General features: G+C 41.5%; 1 protein-coding gene across 6 annotated transcripts; it reads left to right on the forward strand.

Moving 5' to 3' along the window:
• The first annotated feature begins 1,168 nt into the window (after window positions 1-1,168).
• On the forward strand, window positions 1,169-19,799 carry LOC130924161 (cytoplasmic polyadenylation element-binding protein 4-like). 6 transcript variants are annotated; one of them, XM_057850552.1, is made up of 12 exons: window positions 1,169-1,311; window positions 2,167-3,295; window positions 4,196-4,294; window positions 4,817-4,910; window positions 5,231-5,281; window positions 5,410-5,433; window positions 5,621-5,797; window positions 9,583-9,672; window positions 9,756-9,874; window positions 11,450-11,564; window positions 11,642-11,823; window positions 16,928-19,799. In XM_057850552.1, the coding sequence occupies exons 2-12, from the start codon at window positions 2,234-2,236 to the stop codon at window positions 17,153-17,155; spliced, it is 2,241 nt and encodes a 746-aa protein (XP_057706535.1). In that variant the 5' UTR covers window positions 1,169-1,311; window positions 2,167-2,233; the 3' UTR covers window positions 17,156-19,799. The 6 variants fall into 6 exon arrangements, with proteins under 6 accessions (XP_057706535.1, XP_057706536.1, XP_057706538.1 ...); XM_057850553.1 differs by having other exon boundaries at window positions 4,820-4,910; XM_057850555.1 differs by lacking the exon at window positions 5,410-5,433.
• The last annotated feature ends 2 nt before the right edge of the window (window positions 19,800-19,801 follow it).

Genomic DNA, 19,801 nt, shown 5'->3' on the forward strand with positions numbered 1-19,801 from the left:
ACCGCTTACCGAAAACGCATGGGTGCTGGTGAGACAGAATCTGTCACACTTGCTTGGTTGATAGCAAGTGAGCTCCATCAACACAAAAAGTGTCCCCTGGTACGAGAAACCTTAGACAACAAGTTCTAGAGGCACAGCGACCATTTCTGTAGGAACCAATAAATGCATAATGCAAAAAATATTGCACCTTTAACTCCGACTGAAATTCTTTTGCTTCTGTATCACTTTGCTCTTATATCAAATCGAATTTTACAGTTCTTGAAGGACCTCTCAAAGGAAGTAGTGTTGTTAAACCACCTCAACAGGCTCTGCAGGACATGAAAGTGGATTGCGTGGAGGTGTGCGTGACACTATGAAAATGACTTAGACAGACTTAGAGATAAATTAGTTGAAATTCAAATAATTATGTCGTATTTGACATATAGGACATTGTTGAGGTAAGATTCTACCATTAATGCCACCACATAAACATTCAAAGTATTGCTGGGGAACTATGATTTTGTAAAAACGGCAATCACCAAAACGATTCCTGCTGGAACTGCTGAAATATTTGGTTGGGGTTAATAGGTTAACACTCATCACCTTACTCCCATAAATAATGAATGATGCAGGGCTTCAATTGAATGTCATCTTATTCCCTCTACAAGCAACAAGACTGGCAATATGCACACATGAATGCATTCCAATTTTGCAGAAAAGAGCAGTATGTTTTACTATAGCCCTGTTGAAAATTCTATGAAGTAGGCTATTGATTTTGCTATAACAGATGATTCTGCATACGTTTAACACGGACAGCTACCGATGATGATGATGAGGTGGGGTGAAGACATTTTGTTCATTCAAATCGTTCTGCATTATTAATACATCCAAAATATCCCACTTTATAGGTCGTTTTCAGCGTGAAATCATCTAATGCCAACATGTAGCATCGATAGGTATCTCCTTTGGATTATGATATGAACGTGTCCCCCAAACACTCCTCCCATTGATTTTAATGCATCCTTATTTGGAGGACAACATGTGCCATTCATTGAATAAAGGCGTTTTATAGGCGCGGCTACACAATGAAAATCCAATCAAATGTAAGAAGGGGCCATGGCTGGGCGGGACTAAAGTAGAAATCCTGACGCTCATTGGCTTCCTGGTCCTACACCAGGCGGGGCTTGTAGTCGGAAGTGTCCACCGACTGGCTCAGCTGTCATCTAGATGAAAGGAGAAACCATTTACACCGGCCGTGGGGATATGCAGAAAAAGGAAAAACGCAGAAATATGGCAACATCAAAACGATAAGGTCATGACGTCGAACTGAAGGTAGTTACAACCGAGTTGCGATCTATTAACTCCCATTCTCAGTGCCCCAGAGCAGTGGACGGGTTGCATTACGCTGTTTCGAGGTGAAAATTTGATGGCTTTGCTGTGTGACATTGAACATACAGGGCACGAAATAGACGAGGTCGTTGAACGAGCCTAGCTCCATTTCCAACTTGTCATCCCCTGGAAATTTCCACCGAGCTCTGTCTGTAATGGTGTGGCGTACATTCGTTGGTTTCGTTTGACATTGCTATCCGCCGAAAGCGCTTTAACGCCAGCTGCTTTGCAAATATGCTAGCGATCTGCTTTTGCTAGCTTAGCGGCTCCGGGAAGGGAACTACCCTACATCGAGAACCGACGATAGACGTCATCAGCATTTTCCTGTATTTAAATGGCTACGTGTGAGGAGGTCATTGCTTAGAAAGGAAGATTTCGCGGTAGGTGTCCATGGTGTCGCCCACCTCTGCGCCAGCCGGAGCCGTCACAAATGCACAGTAATGCTGAAGGGTGCTTTAAAATAGCCTGGTGCGTCTGCATCATGAAAAGGACACATGCAAGGTGGTGGAATCGATGTTAGCTTTGCTGCTAGCTGCACGACGACCTTTGTAGGCGTCAAAGCAGGCGTTTAGCTGCTGCCTGTGGTGATTCGGTTGGGTGTTTTCCCTGCTTGCTTACCACAATTATATTGTCGTGACAAGACCAAGTTTTCACTTTCGTGGATGCCTTGAAAACAGACAAATCGCAATGCAAATAATCCTATGCTCAAATGATGTACATTTTTATTATTTATTTTACATTATTATTAATCAAGAGATTTTTAATCCATTTAAATCCATTTGTGCCTCTGCCTTTCAGGTTTGAAAAAAAAAAAAAAAAAGTCGGTGAAAGCCAAAACCTACTGATAATTTACTGGGTGTCCTAAATGGGGGACTACGGGTTTGGTGTTCTGGTGAAGAACAGCAGTAGTAACAAACCTGCTTTTCCTGTGAGAATCCCTCCTCACCTCCAACCCCAGCACCCTCACCACCCCTCCAACCCCCCGAGCCCCCCTTCCTTCGTAAACAACACCTGCTCCACCAATGGGGGCAGTGCTTGGCTGTTCCCTGCAGTAGCCCAACACAGTAACATGCAAGATGAGATTCTGGAGTCGGACAAGTCTAAGGCTTTAGACCTCCAGGAAATGCAGGAAAAGTCTCAGGTCCAGGCCCAGCCGCAGGCCCTCTCTCCAGGCCAGCAGGAGGCCAGCACTTCTTTAGGAGAGCTGGAGGGAGTTCTTCCTGAAGACAACATAATAGAAAAAGGTTCTCTGGAGATCAGTGGTGGGAAGGAAAAGCTAAGAATGGAGTCCCCAGTGCTCAGTGGGTTTGACTACCAGGACACCCTGGGAATGGGTACAGCCGGATGCACTCAGTCCCCCCCTTCTTCACTGACGAGCTTCAACAACTGGTCCCCTGCTGTACCATCTACCCAGTCTCCTGTGGTAGGTGATGACGTGGGGGGCTTTTTCGGTCCCGCTGGCTCCAATGGCAGTGCACCTCCCCTGCTGTTCCAGAGCTTCTCCCACCACGCCGGGCCTGGCTTTGGTGCAGGTGGCAATTTCTCTCCACAGATTGGACCCGTCTCCCAGCATCACCCCCCAACACCTCACCCCCAGCCCTATCATCCTCACGGCCAGGGGATTCCACCGCAGCACCGGCGCTCCCCAGCAAGCCCTCACCCACCTCAGCCATCTTTCCCTCCGCATGCTCACCGGACCGGAGGCTTCCCCCAGCTGCCCCACCTCACTCCTGCCCAGAGCAAACACCCTTCGCCGTGGGGAAACTACCAGAGCCCCTCCACACCTACATCAACCACCTGGAGCCCTGGAGGATATGGAGGCTGGGGGGGCACACATGGGGTTCGGGATTACCGACGTGGTGTAGGTGGAGGAATGACTGGTCTAAACTCTATCTCTCCATTGAAGAAGTCCTTCCCCAATAGTCAGGTATATCCAAATGTTAAGACTCATTGAAGTGTACATTCTCATGTACTGTGGAAACTCCAAAGTTGACATTGATTTTTTTTTTTTTTTTTTTTTTTTTTATATCCTTGTTGGTGTGTGACCATAAAACATTAGAGCCAGTACCAATTTTGTTCAAATATTTATATTACCTGATTATCATTCAAAGATAAAAAGAAATTCAATAGTGTCACTAAAATCAACTAACACAAGTAAAACTGTGGCGGGAAAACAAAATGGTGGCAGATCAGCTAGCTACTGTCACGTCAACCTGTGGCATTTATTGCTTTTGTTGTAGTTTTAAGTAGTAATAGAATGTTTCTTGACAAGCTTCTGTGGTCATTTTTATGCAGGTCATTAGCTACATACTCTGAACAGAAAACTATGTAAGCATAGCTTGATAAAATAAAGTTTAAGATTAGGGTTGGGTCGGCAGGCCTCTCCAACCCCAAATTCACCATTTTTTTCCCTTTCCATATCGTCCCATTTAGGTTCTTTTCAAATAATCTTGGTAGTTTATATGCAATTGCGTCTACCGTTGTATTCTAGCATTAAGCTCACATGCACTCGAAAAATGACATGTAATTTCTGTTTAATTTTTTTGTTTAGCTTTACAGTTGACCTAACTTTGTAATAAACTGCTTACACACCGTCAACATTGGACTCTTTTTGGCAGACTGTTCAAAATCTGCCAAACTAGTCAGTTTGCATCTGTATATGCATATGGTCAATTAAATATGACATGGATTATCACTGAGATCTATTGCTTTATTTTTTTTAATCTTGAAATTGCCCATCTCTTCTTTTGATGTATTTTCATAATACCTGCTGCTAATTGTACAAGGAGAATTTTTGGCTGCTGATGAAACTCTTACTGGTCTCCAGGTTCCTTCCCAGAAATTTCCTCGAAATAGCTCTGGCTTCAATCACAAGGGCTGGGTGGAGGATGCAGTGAGCCGCAATGATAGTGTCTACCCTTTCCAGGTGAGGATTACAGCATTTGCAATCATGTATTTTAATTTAGCCTCTAGTTCTTTGACTTTGAGTCTTGCACAATAGTAGTGTAATGACAGGTCACACACGCTACCATGGAAAAGCTATATTATGCGCTCGTCTGCATCAAATGCAACAAATGAGCCATTGAGCAAAACAGGATATATGACTGTCATATGTAAATTATTTGGCTGGAGGGGAGTGTTTTTACACCATTGGTCTTATTTTACAAATTTCCAACATCTTGTGCTATACAGTATGTATAGCATACTGAAGCTTTCAAGCTTGCGAAGTGAACATCATGCCTTTTCGAATTGCCGTTACAAATGCAAATCTTTTGTATTTTTTCTCAAAAGAAAATGAAAACCTTATCCCCTGTAGCGTGTCGGTTTACTTGTTGTCATAAGTTTATGTGTCGTTGGCTCAGCTCTCCCGATGGCTTCATGGCTCCTGGTGCCTCAGTTAGTGAGGGGAGCTGCGAATAAGCTAATTGTTTTTTTCCCTCTCTTTTAGCAGGAGAGAACCCGCTCCTTTGATGGTTTCAACATGCACTCTCTGGAGAACTCCCTGATTGACATTATGAGGGCTGAACAGGATTCCTTGAAAGGTTAGGTCCCAAACTAACAATAGTACAGATGAGCTCTGTTGCCATTAGCTGTAAACAGATACAGCCTTATTTGACAGAAGTTATTAGGTGTCTTCGCATAGCATGCAGTTTTTTTTTAAAATTCACAGCAGAGAAAAATGTTTTATTTTGTACTTTAGTGCCTTTTATGAAAATTTAAGCTGAGTGATTTTCTTCACTGTGGTAAACCCCCGAAGGAAAAAGCCAAAAGGAAAAGAATACGGGGCTACAAATACAATCCCTTGACGGAAAGTAATTCTAGTTTGTAACGTGTCCTATTCCTGTTTTGTCATTTACTGTAGGACGCTTCAGCTTCCCTCACCAGGGTGGAGATGGGCCTTTGCCTATGAATGGTATGTAAATTACATTTCATAGAAAGCACGTTTGTTTGATAGTTGTTACCTGACACTTAGTAAAAAGAGTAAGTCCCTTACACTCCATAAACAATGTAAAATTTTTGGTTATGTTGTTTTACATGCAGCGAGAAGCTATGGCAGAAGACGAGGTAAAACATGTAATGCACTTATAAAATAAAATATTACATTTTTACAATCATTAATTCAACAATTGAATGTTATGTCCTCAATGTTTTAATGATTGCCCCCTGTAATTTGTTTTGAATCTACCATCTGCTGAAATAATCATACTCCAGCTTTTGTCAGCATTTTAACTATATTTGATATTCTTGGTAGGTCATTCCACTTTGTTCCCTATGGAGGATGAGCGCTCTTTCGGAGATGACGAAACTACTGATCAGGGGCTCGGTGGACTAGGCTCAGCGCACTGTTTCCCACACCTCAATGGGGAGCGTATAGAGCGTTACTCTCGCAAAGTGTTTGTTGGAGGGCTGCCCCCGGACATAGACGAAGGTACAGCACTATACGTTACGAATGCTGTTAAACGATATCACGCACCTGCATGTTGATTTAAAGTACTGTGTGTAAGACCTAAAGATCATATGGCTTGGAACTGGCAGACAATTAAGCTTAGCAAGTGGAGATATTCATTTTGTCTACAAGTATAGCTTTGCAGTACAGACCTAAAGTAGTATAATTCTAGGGTTGCCACCTTTCAGAAATAGAATAAAGGGATGCCCCCGTTGCGCCCAAATCCGTACAGGCGACAAAAAAAAGCGACTCACTAAAACTCCTAAAATGCATAGAAATGTATCTATTTATATATGTTCCATATTCAATACGGAACGCAACTTTTAATTCCCAATGTGGAACAATTCCTAATTTCAAAGGACAGGGTGGCAAGCCTAGATACCGGTAATTAATTTCTATTCCTATCCCTACTTGGGAACATTTGCATGGTTTTTATAAGAGCACTCAGGGCAGCATTGGGTCTTGGTCTTTGTTCCAACCAATCCAGCACCGACAGTTTAACCAATGCAGTTTCTGTGGAAACAAACACCTGACTGCAATCAATTTATTGCCATTGTAAGACACCAGATTGGTGAAAAGGTGTCCTCTTGATGGGTTAGAACAAAAACCTGCACTGCGTGGAATAGTTTGCCCACCCTTGCTTTAGAGGGCAAGTGACTTTTTTGTTTTTGCTAAATTTAACTTAACCCCAAAAATACCTGGTGACCACATACGTCAGCATCACATTTTGGGTCATGTGGGCCACAGTATTAACATTTAGTATACAAGTGTGACCTACATGACCCAAACGTTTACATTGTCGTTGGACACGTCTCATTTATGATTACCTATATGTTTGTTATTATTGATCATTATTGTACCTGTTAGTTTAAAAAAATATATAGTTTATTATCAGGGGTGCACATAATTTTTTTGCCCAGGTTCTCAGAGGAGGACCTGGAGATGTGACTTGGTCCTCATTGAGCTTGAGAGCCGACCCGCCAGATGCGATAAAATTATGACAAGCTTTACTTGGAGCCAATTACCTTTAATTAATTATATAAACAATTAACGCTTGATTAACATCGACTGGCACAACAAAATTGCCATTACTTTGAGGTGAAATGTAAAGAAATAAACATAAAAGCACCAATTCAAAATAAAGGGCATTCATATGCGGCTCTCACATTAACTCCAAGCCTTTGTAAAAATGGGAAGTCCTCCTCATACGAGCTCATTGAACGTGCATGTTTAGCTTTGTGAAATGCGAGCAAAAACACATTTGTCAGCGCATGGCGCTGTTCTACAATAGCTTTATTCCGCCACTTGTCCATAGGGCGAGTGGGGTCCTATCTGACATAGATAGTTTGCTTAATTGCCACATGCTCTGTTTTTTTGTGCTTTTCAAAGTTTGGATGGCTAAAATTCTTTGACCCTACATAAAATGCGCTGCTCTTATTAGCGACATTGGGATTCTCACGGCAAATGTTGCACCACATTTCCGTGCGAGCATCATTTGCTTCTAGCCATGGTACCTCCTGCAGCCACTTTTCAGCAAAAGTCCTTTTTTTCGGTAGCTCCGTTGATGTCTCTGTCGTCTGTCTGTCTTTTGACGGGGGTGGGGGATCACGGAAATAATTACTCAGTGGGGCCGAGAGAAAGTGATTTTCTCGTGTCCGCCGCAAATACAGTTGTCAGCCATTGGTACGCAAAAGCGTATTGAAGCCGTTGAGGGCCAGCGCGTTTGTCTATGTCCGGTACGCATGCGCGCATGCGGACCACTTATGTGCACCCCTGTTTATTATATATATACTAGTATGTATATTTTTATGAATGTTTTAAATCCATCATCATCTATCGCTTAATCCGGGGTCGGGTTGCGGGGTGTATCAGCTTTAGCAGGGAAGCCGAGACTTCCCTCTTCCCAGCCACTTTAATCAGCTCCTCCGGTGGGATCCCAAGGCGTTCCCAGGCCAGCCGAGAGACATAGTCTCTCCAGTGCGTCCTGGGTCGTCCCGTGGCCTCCCGCCGTTGGGACATACCCGGGAGGTGTTCAGGAGTCATTCGAACCAGATTCCTAAGCCACCTCAGCTGGCTCCTCTCAATGCGGAGGAGTAGCAGCTTGACGCCGAGTCTCTCCTGGATGACAGAGCTTCTCACCCTATCTCAAAGAGATAGCCCGGACACCCTGCGGAGGGAACTCATTTCAGCCACTTGTATGCCGAAACTTTTTCTTTCAGTCACGACCCACAGCTCGTGACCATAGGTAAGAGTAGGAGCATAATTCGAGAGCTTGGCCTTTTTGCTCTGCTCCTTCATCACTACTACGGACCGGTGCAGAGTCTGCATGACTGCGGATGCGTTAGGTTCTTGTCCAATAAGCTTAGTAGTTTATATGCAATGGAGTCTGGCGGTGCAGAGTCCGCATTACTGCAGACGCTGCACCGATCCACCTGTTGATCTTCTGCTCCCTCTTCCCCTCACTCGTGAACAAGACCCCAAAATACTTGAACTCCTCCACTTGGGGCAGGATCTCATCCCGACCCAGAGAGGGCATGCCACCCTTTTCCGACTGAGGACAATGGTCTCAGATTTGGAGGTGCTGATCTTCATCCCAACTGCTTCACACTCGACTGCGAACCGCTCCAGTGAGAGTTGGTGGTCATGGCTTGATGAAGCCAACAGCACCACATCATCTGCTAAAAGCAGAGCTGGAATGCTGAAGCCACCAAACCGGACCCCCTCAACGCTTCGGCTGCGCCTAGAAATTCTGTCCATAAAAATTATGAACAGAATCGGTGACTTAGGGCAGCCTTGGCAGAGTCCAACCCTCACTGGGAAGGAATTCGACTTACTGCCGGCAATACAGACCAAACTCTGTCACCGGTCGTACGGAGACCGAACAGCCCTTACCGAGGGGCTCGGTAACCCATACTCCCGGCGCACCGCCCACAGGACTCCCCAAGGCACACTGTCGAACGCCTTCTCCAGATATGAAAAACACATGTAGACTGGTTGGGTGAACTCCCATGCACCCTCGAGCACCCTGCCGAGGGTGTAGAGCTGGTCCACTGTTCCACGGCCGGGACGAAAACCACACTGCTCTTTCTGAATCGGAGATTCGACTTCCCGACGGACCCTCCTCTTCAGCACCTCTGAATAGACTTTACTGGGCAGGCTGAGGAGTGTGATCCCTTTATAATTGGAACACACCCTCTGGTAAAACGGACTAACCCGGTCTGCAAATCCAGAGGCACTGTCCCTGATGTCCACGCGATGTCGTAGAGGCGTGTCATAAATTATAAATTAACTGTTAATAGAAAAAAAAAAAATAAATCCAAATTTAAATTAATTAAAATATAAATTTACTGGTTTGGGCTCCAAATAACACTATTATTATTTATTATTAAAATTTATAATTCATTTCCTGCCATTGACAACAGACGTCAAAGTGTATATAAACTTGGATGGCTCATGTTTCAGTTTAAATGTATATCTTATGAATTAACTTTGAAAAAAAGATAAAAATTAACAATCATTTTTAAACTTTTAAAAATTCAAGAATAAGAGAATAGTTCATTTGAAATGTGATAGACACTTACTATTACATCATTTCCTGTTTTTGATTAGAAAATGGGGAAGGGAAAAGAGCTATCATTTGCTGCCAACCTTCCCAGCCAAAATGGATTGGATGTCTAGTGCCCTCAATGGCTAATAAATTAAACGAGTACTCTATATATAGTTACTAAACACTGAATATTTGATTTTATTTATTTTTTGTCTTGCAGATGAAATCACTGCTAGTTTTCGTCGTTTTGGCCACTTGTTTGTGGACTGGCCGCACAAGGCAGAAAGCAAGTCCTATTTCCCCCCGAAAGGTAAGTGTTTGTGTTCATGTGTGTTCTACTTTGGATTCAACAGCGTCGTGGTGGTGCTCATTGTTTTCATTGCATCGTTTCAGGATACGCCTTCCTGCTCTTTCAAGATGAGAGCTCTGTTCAGGCTCTGATCGATGCCTGCATTCAAGAAGATGGCAAACTGTACCTCTGTGTCTCTAGCCCCACCATCAAAGACAAGCCTGTGAGTGTTTTCATGCTCTTTTAGGATGGAGTGTTGAAGGAGAAAAAACACAAATGTTAGGGGCAGTTTACATGGCGACTCTGCGACACAAAGACGCAATGACTGAGTTGCGGACTCGCCTCGCGTGCATACGGTGCCGGCGAAGACTGAAGGCGAAAACAAAAAATTCTGAATCCTGCCTCAAAAGTGAAAGAATCCGATTGCGGGGGGGTTGGGGGAGGGGGGTGCTTCCTCGGCATGCATATCAAAAGCTCCTGCCGCGCAAGACCGCGCTGTTAACGTCAGCACTCGTACACGTCACATTGGGCGTGCGCAGCGCTGTTACTAAATATTAAAAACAGCAAATATGGCGGAATGTCAGTTTTAATTTACTGTTTTAATAATATTTTTAAACTAAATATGTTGAACGTTTAAATTTTTGTGCCTTTTTGAACAAAAGAAAAATGACATCGCTTCGAATTGCGGGCATATTTTTTCCAGGCTGAGGGAGCTTGGTGGGCTCAAAGTGCGTCATTCTCTGTCGCCCGGTAAATCTGCACTGCCCCCTAGGGCTCGGCATGAATACTACATCGTTTTCATGCGGAATTGCGACATTGTTCAAATGGAAACGCAAATGCAAATTTGAAGTTGTTCGTATTCTCAGAGAGTCACCATGTAAACGGCCCGTTAGTATAACAAGCACACGTCACGACGCAGGTGAACACGACTAAAATATGTTGAGTAGTTTTCTTGAATTGTGATTGAAATACTGTAAATTGCAACGCTGTGCCCTGGTTCGTTAAGGGTAAGAATTTTAAAACATTTTTAAAATCAGTTTCAAGATTTTAGACAATGTGGTGTTGAAATATAGTCCTCACTCTCCTCAGTACACAGACGAAGCAGAAAACAATAAGTATAAGGGGAAACTCCTCTGTTACTGTAGTGCCAAAACAAGCTTTCTCTTTTTTGGGAGAAAGCTTTAATCTCCCAACATGTTTTTTTCTTCCTTCCAGCAATATCAAATGGGTGTCAATTTTGTTGCTTTACATTGGCGCTTTATAACAGCAAACACCAAATTGCCGCTCCAATTAGTCAGTTGATTTACTGCATCATCCCGTTGTCATGGTTGCTGTAGCTGTAAATGACATTTGCATGAGACGAGACACACCATCGAACAAACAAGCTTTGTAAGAGACTTGCTGCTTCTGCGGTTTCATCTATGTTGTGTAAAGACGGCAGTCTGATTACCAAACAACCCGATTGCAAGAGCTGGAAGCTGCCTTTATGTATGTCCTCCAAACCTGCTGTATTTTATTTGTTTAGCGCTTTTACAGATGCTCAAAGACTCATTACAGTTAAAACAAAGAAACCAGCAAATGACATAAACCGAATTAAACAATAGACGAAAACTTAAAGGGAAGGGGCAGCATCAGCTCTGTCCCCTCATGGTTGGTGTTTTATTTGTCGGGGCAGTGCAAGGATGTTTCCATTAGATGGGCGGAGGTGACAGGAGGGGGTGTGGATACAGCGAAGGTTTGTGAGGTAAGAAGAGGCAAAGTTATTCAGTGCTAATTGTATTTATATTTCATATGCTAGGTCCAAATCAGGCCGTGGAACCTAAATGATAGCGACTTTGTCATGGATGGCTCTCAGCCTCTGGATCCAAGAAAGACCATTTTTGTAGGCGGTGTCCCTCGCCCGTTACGTGCAGGTACATTAGGGTCATTGCCCCCCAGTAAATGACACTGCCCTCATCACACCAACCTAAGTTGCATGTTGTCCTTCCAGTGGAGCTGGCCATGATCATGGACCGTCTCTATGGTGGAGTGTGCTATGCTGGCATTGACACAGACCCTGAGCTGAAATACCCAAAGGGGGCGGGGCGAGTTGCTTTCTCCAATCAGCAAAGCTACATTGCAGCTATCAGTGCCCGATTCGTTCAACTGCAGCATGGGGAGATTGATAAAAGGGTAAGTCATTGTTTTTCGAAGTGGGCCATCTATTTGGTTTCCTCAGGCCAAGAAAACACTAAAGCCCCTTTCAAATACTCTGAAACACCGGGAATATCGTGGGACTTAACTGTGCAGCAATGTGTGTGAAAACAATTTCCCGTGTCGACTGACACGGAGATTACGCGGACATTTCTTCATAGTACCATGTACGGCACTTTCCCGGGAAGCAGTGTGCGTAAAAGCAGGTGTTAAATTCCCGGGTCACAGCACAATGGCTGATGACTTGAATATCATGGCGGCCGTTACTTCCTCCCTGTTTGCAGTAAGACGAAAAGCTGTAAACAAACATCACAATTATAGATATAGCAAGCAGGAAATAGCTAAATTAAACTGAAAACTTAACGAAATTAAAATGTCAATTACGTTCGGGTCGGGCTGGCTGGGGTTCTCGCTCGCTAACTTTTTAAAATATATATTTCTATATGTATACTAAAACAATGTATGGCTGTTAAACTAAGGAATACTTGTAATTAAATAAATAATTTGGATAAAAAAGAGAAGGCTCTGTATGGTCATTGCAGAGCCAGGTTCGGGCTCAGGGCTATAATAAAATATAATTTTTTTATTTTTTATTTTTTTCGGGCTCGGGCCTGCAAATCAAGTGAATTGATCGGACTCGGGCCAGGTCGGGCTTTAATACCCGCGGACTCGGGTCAGGTCAGGCTGGATTTTTTAAGCCCGATCTTACCTCTATCTTAAATACAGTCTTGAGCTTAAATTGGCTGCAGTTACGACATCGGGGACGCTCCTTCCACAAAAAAACACGATTTGACCAACATTATGTTTAACAAACTTTTCCAGCGTTATTTCATTGGGTGAATGCATTTATAGTGATCATAAAAATATGTAGACTATTTAAACATGAAGAAAATGTGCGGTTTTTTTTTCTGCCAGCTGCGAATTCGTTACAAAAGCTTTTATGCATCGGTATCAAAGAAAATACAAGTCCCTGTTCCCAAGCAGCAAGCAGTGCTTTGTCCAGGTCTGACTGCCGCATCCCCTCCCTTTCCTCCTTCTCCTGAGTCATCACAAATAAAACATAAAATTTCGGGGGGTTATGGCTCAGGCTCTGACCGGGTCGGGCTTTAATACCTGCGGACCCGGGTCGGGTTGGATTTTTTAAGCCCGATCTTAGCTCTAGTTTAAATACAGTCTCGAGCTTAAATTGGCTGCAGTTACGACATCGGGAACGCTTCCTCCGGAACAAAAAAAAAAAAAAACGGGTCACGTGTATTAATTACCCTGCTGGGTGCGCGCCGTCTGCCACGGCGGTCAACAACATGGCCTGGCTACCTATCAGGATGCTAACGGTAAAGGAGCCTGAGCGATACAACAAACGGCTGCATTTGCTCACTGGAGATACAGCCATTGCTTCACATATCCGTCCAGTAAAGATGACAAAAATATCTCCGCGCATTGCAAACTCGGGAAGACTGTCGCCCGCTAAAAACTCGACATCCGATTCAACAAGGAAGCACTTGGAATTACAGCACAACGCGAAAAAACTCAAAACAAAGCCGACAGGTAGCGAGACAGCCAGCACTTCTGCACTTTGTAACCAGCCTTTATAATATGTGTAATTATGTACATTTTATAGTTAGAGTTTGTAATCATAGGCGGAGTTTTTTATTTGTGGGACTGGGGGAAAGCATGTTGAAGACTCTGAAACAAAAGTCAAAAGTTTGGACACACTTCATCATTTTTGCGTCTTATATATTTTCACTACTATTGTAAATTCTCACTGAAGACATCAAAACTATGAACGAACATGTGGAATGGCAAAAAAAAGTGAAATAACTGAAAACAGGTTTTGTATTCTACATTCTTCAAAGTATCCACCTTTGAGGTGTCTCCAAACTTTTGGCTAATACTGTACATATATACACATCGTGACACTTAGAGTTCAATCAACTCTTCAAGTTGTTCTTGGTAGCGTTTAAAAGCTTAGGTTTAAAGAAATTCTAAATATCCATCTTGCCTCCTCTCGTGTAGTTTTGGCTAAGAAAAGCAAAGGATAGTCTCCAAGGTGCTAGTCACATGATCTGTTCGAAAAATGATTTTGACCCGTTATGAAAACTTTACGTTGTAGGATTTTGGTTCATTTCATTAATTAATTTTTGTTGTTTGTTTTGTTGCTTTACTACTTTTAAAGACAACATTTTAATGGCTAGGTCTTTATTTCAAAGGGGAAGTTCAGAATTTTCTACATTAGGCTTAATCTTGGAGTTAGCGGGGGTTTAATTAGTCGTTGCAGTCGATTTAAACAAATTTCGTGCAGTTTGTCAGTTACTTGTTAGTTTTAGGGCTCCAGAATGGCTAAGCTAGGGCGAGTCAATGGTGGTTGAAATCAACTCCATCGACTAATTAAACCCCCGCTAACTCAAAGATTAAGCCTTATGTGAAAAACTCAATTACACGTGATGACATTTTTCTGTTATTTTTATGTCGAGGCAGCAAAAGGAGAAAAACTGGTAAAAAGTAACTGATAAGTTACTTTTAAAGTAACCTAGTTACTTTGATAATAAAGTAATCAGTAAATTAACTAGATTACTTTTTTGAGGTGTAGTCAGTAATTAAATTACTTTTTTAAGTAATCCGTGACAACACTGGTCATTACCTGGGTAATGACAAACATGATGTTTACTCTCGGTCCGTTCCCCATTGCGTCCCGAAGACCGCGCTGACTGTGTTTTAGTTCCGCTTTACTTGATATATTTCAATAATCGGAATTTAGATGTTTGTGAACCGTTCTCGAATCTTCCATGGCCGAAACGCGAATAATCTAAGAATCGGAAATTTCGCACACCTCTAATATTTACACTACGTGATTTTGGTGAAACATTTTATTTTGAGGCACTATTTGTAGAGCAGAAACCCTATAGATCAGGTGTCCCCAACCTTTTTTGCACTGCGGACCGGTGTGATTTGTCTTTTTTTCACGGACTGGTGTTTTGTCAAATTTTGCACCCTTATAAAATTTTGCTCCCAAAGCTTTTGTTGTGGTGAAAAAGCCCTCTTTTATATTCAGTTGGACTGTCAATGTTATCCAACGGTGCTAAAAAACTATTTACATTATAAACATACATGTGCAACACGGAAACGGCGTAAATTAATGCTTAACGACACGGCAAAGTTGTTAAGTGAGAGAGCTGCGTGCAGTTGTTGTGTGCAGCTAACATGGCAAACGTAAGTTAATATTCCTTTCTTTAAAGAAAGTTTACAGTGTTTACTTTGGAATCGCTGCATTTGCGGCCATTTTTTAACGTTACGCAAAATTTGTCAGAACACCGGCAATGTGCGGCAGAAAAATACAGCAAATATAAAATAACATTTGGTTTTAGCCCCGTCGTGTTAAGTGCAGGGAAAATATAACTCACCCGCTCAATCAGTGGGAGGCCTGAGCTTTTTTCGTTGAGACGAGATGGTCCCATCGATGTGTGATGGGAGAGTGAGAGAAGCCCGCTTCACAAAGATATGATGTTGGACTTGGAAATAGCAGCACGGTTTTCAATGCTCTTCTAGCGATGTCAGGATATTCCGGAATGATTTTAATCCAGAACCTCTGTAGAGTTGTTGTCTCAAATGTACGTTCCAGAACCTCGGTAGAGTTGTTGTCTCAAATGTACGTTTAAGGTCGCCGTCATCAAATTGATCCTCCTGTTGCACAGACATGCTCGAATCACTCGGTTTATTCACAAAACGGGTCACAAATCCACTCCTTCGCAGTTCGTGGGTCTTTAGTGATTGGGAAGTAAAGTAGATTTTGTTTTCTTCGAGGTTGTACGCTCATCTTCTGGCTTGTCAGGTGCTCTTTTCCCCATAAAAAATCTGTCCAAAGATGTCTGTTTTTCAATCTTTCTAGAGTGGGGGCTAATTATTTCTGGGAACAAATGAGATTCGCCCGCCCTACGTCAGACATTATTATCGAGGACAAGCGCACATAGATATACAAAACAAGATGTACTGCCAGCAGTCCAATCAATGGATTTCTATGGTGACATTCCATCCTGTAGTATTATATCTAGAGTAGACAGGGATTCTGGTGTGTTAAGGGCGGGCACAGGCAAAAGTTAATTTGGCCATTATGCAGTCGTTAATGAATTATTCCTTTTGCGGCCCGGTACCAAATGCGTCACGTACCGGCGGTTGGGTACCCCTGCTATAGATTGTGTCAAGCAGGTTCATATAAAAATTGAGAGCTTGCACTGTTGGTGCACCATTTTCTTCACTTAATCCATTTTCGAACCATTCATTAGTGTTTTTCTTTCTATTTCCTTTTTTGTTGTTGTTTTTTTTTGGTTTTGTTTAACGTTTATAATGACATTTTTCAAATACAGCTTGTTTTTATTCCTATTTTAATTAACTGTTTTTGTCTTTTTCTGTCTTGCTGATTTTAGTGTGATGAATTACCTTGTGTTGGATTGTGCTATGCAAATAAATTTGCCATGCCTTTGCTGCAACAGCATAACCTGTAACAATACATCAATGTGGGTCGATATATGATGAGCAATGATCCAATCAGTTTGATCGAAACAAGACATGGATCAACGTGGTTCGTTGAAAAGTCTGAAGTGTTTTGAAAAACTTGTCAAAAACATCAACTTCTGAAACATAATAGCACATTACATGGATTGGAATTTGCAACGTGGCAAACTTTGTATTAAGGGCAAATATCACATTGTTGTCCAAAGAATTGGTATTGCATCGTTTCATTATGAAATTGTTGATTTACACAGCTAAGGACCAGCCCAACACGTGTGTGTGTGTGACAACATTCTACTGCTGAAACATTTCTTAAATTTGTTGTCCGTCACTATCTCAGCGGAACACAATAATAAAGTCATAATTCAATTAAATAGTTGTATGTTCTGCAAGATGTTATATTTGTCCTCATGCCATTCATAATCCCAAAATGTCAGATAAGCACGTTCTCCAGCAAATGATTTGTGCTCTCTAGATGATGAAATTGTGAATCGACAAGGTTTATTGTATTGTGTGAATTGACTGCATAGAGTTCAGTTCAACGACACCGTTTCATGCCTTATTTGAACGTGTTCTCTAGGTGGAAGTGAAGCCATACGTGTTGGATGACCAGCTGTGTGACGAGTGCCAGGGCACCCGCTGCGGAGGGAAGTTCGCTCCTTTCTTCTGCGCTAACGTGACCTGCCTGCAGTATTACTGTGAATACTGCTGGGCGGCCATCCACTCCCGCGCTGGCCGCGAGTTCCACAAGCCCCTGGTGAAGGAAGGTGGCGACCGACCGCGGCATATCTCCTTCCGCTGGAACTAAGGCAAGGGAGAAAATTTAGGATTGGGGAGGGTCTGGGGGGAAAAAAGGTAGCTAGGGAAGGGGTATGAGATGACCTATGATATGAGAAAATATAAATGCACTTTTCTTTTAAGTTAAAAAAAAAAAAACTACTTAATTTATATTGTTTTTTTAAATTGGGCCCTCTAAACATAGTAACTAAGAAGAGAGTAATATCCCATTTACGTTTTGACTTAAAGTGTGCATGAACATAAGAATGCATTCTATTTGGATTTTGATGTTTTCTTACTTGACGTAATTTTGTTTGGTGTTAGCTGGCAAAGCTGCTTACGTTTGTTTCAAGAAAATTCAATTGAGGTTCATCATAAAATCAGCATAATAACGATAGAAGCTGCATTGAAGAGAGCACGTTTTTCTTTTTTTGCGTGCAGAATTTGAGAACAACTACCATTTACCAAAGTTTGAGTTGGGTTTGAAAAAAAGGAGGAATGTTGTTTTAGATGGCAAATCGATTTGTTTGGAAGCTGTTCTCACCCGCGTTTTGGCGGATGCCGCGTTTGAGCCGCTTGCAATTGTGTGAGGTCTCTGTTTAAAAGGGGAAACTTTGTGAACGGAAAGGGCAAACCAAAGATTGGCCTAGAACGCATAATGGAGAGCAGAGGTCAACGCGGAGGTCAGAGTAGTCTGTCAGGAGTTTCAGCTCACTAAGGCCCAGCCCTCGTGGCTCAGGTATTGGCAGGAGTATTTGCTCGCTTTACAGTATATTGTCAGGGATCTTAGCACTGGAAGCTAACATTCTAATGTAGTTCAAACTAGGGGAATGCACAGTCCATTCTTCTGAGCTGTCCTCATGGTGTACCACTGCACACTCTACCTGGATTGGAGCTTCTCTCACTAGTGTTGTGGTTGGATATGGTTGTAGCTAGAATTTGCTGTCACAGAGATAAAGATATTATTTTATACATGGCCTGCTGATTTTTGTACAGTGTTTTATAGCTGATTATTTTGTCATGGACATATATACATTTATTATGCACTACTTTTCTAAATATTTTTTTCAATAGTCATTTTAGGCACATTTTTCACAGATGGGAGAACTCCTTTTGCAATACCTCATTTTTTTCACTTGGTGAAAAATAATTTTGTACCTTTGTTACTAAGAGATCTGCAATTATGGTAAACTTAATTTAAGAAAAAAAATGATATTAATATAATTTTCAATTAGCTTTTATATATTTAAGTGCTGGCAAATTTGAACATTGTCTGGTGTAACGGTGTGATTCTGGAGCTTCAAAATAGGCTGTTATTAGCCAATCGTACATAGATTCTCCTCTGCCCTGATTAACATTATTAGGCATGGCAAGACCTTTCTAAAAGATTTTGATAGTCTTGAAAATATATATATTCTGGTATTTCACTCCTAGGTGTAGTTGATATGATTATGAGTAAAATAAATGTTTTGGCTTCGGTCAACCTGTAATCATCCTTCTATCACCAGAGTGGATTTGAATATTTAGATTCTCGTTCTGGGACTGCCTGTAAGTTCTTCTTGGCATGCATAATTATCTACTACAGAAATTACATGGCTAGTGTTGATGCAGGACCTAATGATGTAATGCACTAGATCTCCATCCTCCTTTCTTTGCGACTTCTCTTCGAGATCACCGCTCTCTTGACTTGACGGAGTCTGCCTTTCTCACCCAGACATCATGTTTATGCAATTTACACTATGACAACACTTTTGTAATGTAGAGGACACTCGGTAGGACATAGGTAAGAAGACTTGATCACTTGACCCCTTTTGTGATGTGGCATGCTTTGGGACATAACCTGAATGTGATGTAATGTTGCAAGTTAACTGTGAGCCATTATGTGCAATACTTATTCTTCTTTCCTGAAACAAGTCTTCGCAGTCAGACGTTGAATCCATAAGTCATGCAGTCACATTATTTTCCCCTTTTTTTTGTTCCCTCATACTGATGAGAGATATATATTAAAAAAAAAAGCTAATTTATACATGAGTTTATTTTTGAATGTTTTAGTTTTGTGCTTACGTACTTATTTTGCTACTACCATGCAACTGTGATTAAAAACATTGTATATACAAGGTTGATAAGGTATTACATTTGCTATATTTTCAATTGAAATGTATAACTATAATTTGAATCAGATTTTTGTTATATTTTTGGGGTGATGTGTTAAACTTGATGTGTCTAGTTTTTCTAATTGCTGTTTTGTGCTCTGCATTTTCAGAAGAAAAAGAATATTGAATATGTCTCTTAGTATTACTTGATTGCAAATGTTTAATAGTTTTAATTGTATGCTGGGAAGGTTATATTTATTAACTTTTTTTTTTTTTACCTAATATAATTTGGATTTTTATTAAGTAATTTCACATTTATAATTTGGATTTTTATTAAGTAATTTCACATTTATACGCAAGTTCTATTTTTTTTTTTTTTTTATATATATATATATTTTCTTCCTGATTATTTAACGCTACAATACAGAAATCCTTTTTCATAGCTGGTTTGTAGAAGTGAGATAAAAAACAAAGATCTATTGTCATATTCATTTGCTGCCAACCTTGTTTGTAACTGTCTGCATACATTTGAAGTATTTGTAATGTGAGATGTTGAACGAATAAAACAGCGTTGAGGAAGAATC

Source organism: Corythoichthys intestinalis, chromosome 11, assembly GCF_030265065.1.
Source record: "Corythoichthys intestinalis isolate RoL2023-P3 chromosome 11, ASM3026506v1, whole genome shotgun sequence".
NCBI lineage: Eukaryota > Metazoa > Chordata > Actinopteri > Syngnathiformes > Syngnathidae > Corythoichthys > Corythoichthys intestinalis.

Excerpts from the sequence above, each read along its gene's own strand:
- LOC130924161 (XM_057850552.1), top strand. The coding sequence starts at position 2,234 with ATGGGGGACTACGGGTTTGGTGTTCTGGTGAAGAACAGCAGTAGTAAC. Across the intron at positions 9,875-11,449 it reads CCACCATCAAAGACAAGCCT|GTCCAAATCAGGCCGTGGAA; the intron begins GTGAGTGTTTTC and ends TTCATATGCTAG. Across the intron at positions 11,824-16,927 it reads ATGGGGAGATTGATAAAAGG|GTGGAAGTGAAGCCATACGT; the intron begins GTAAGTCATTGT and ends CGTGTTCTCTAG.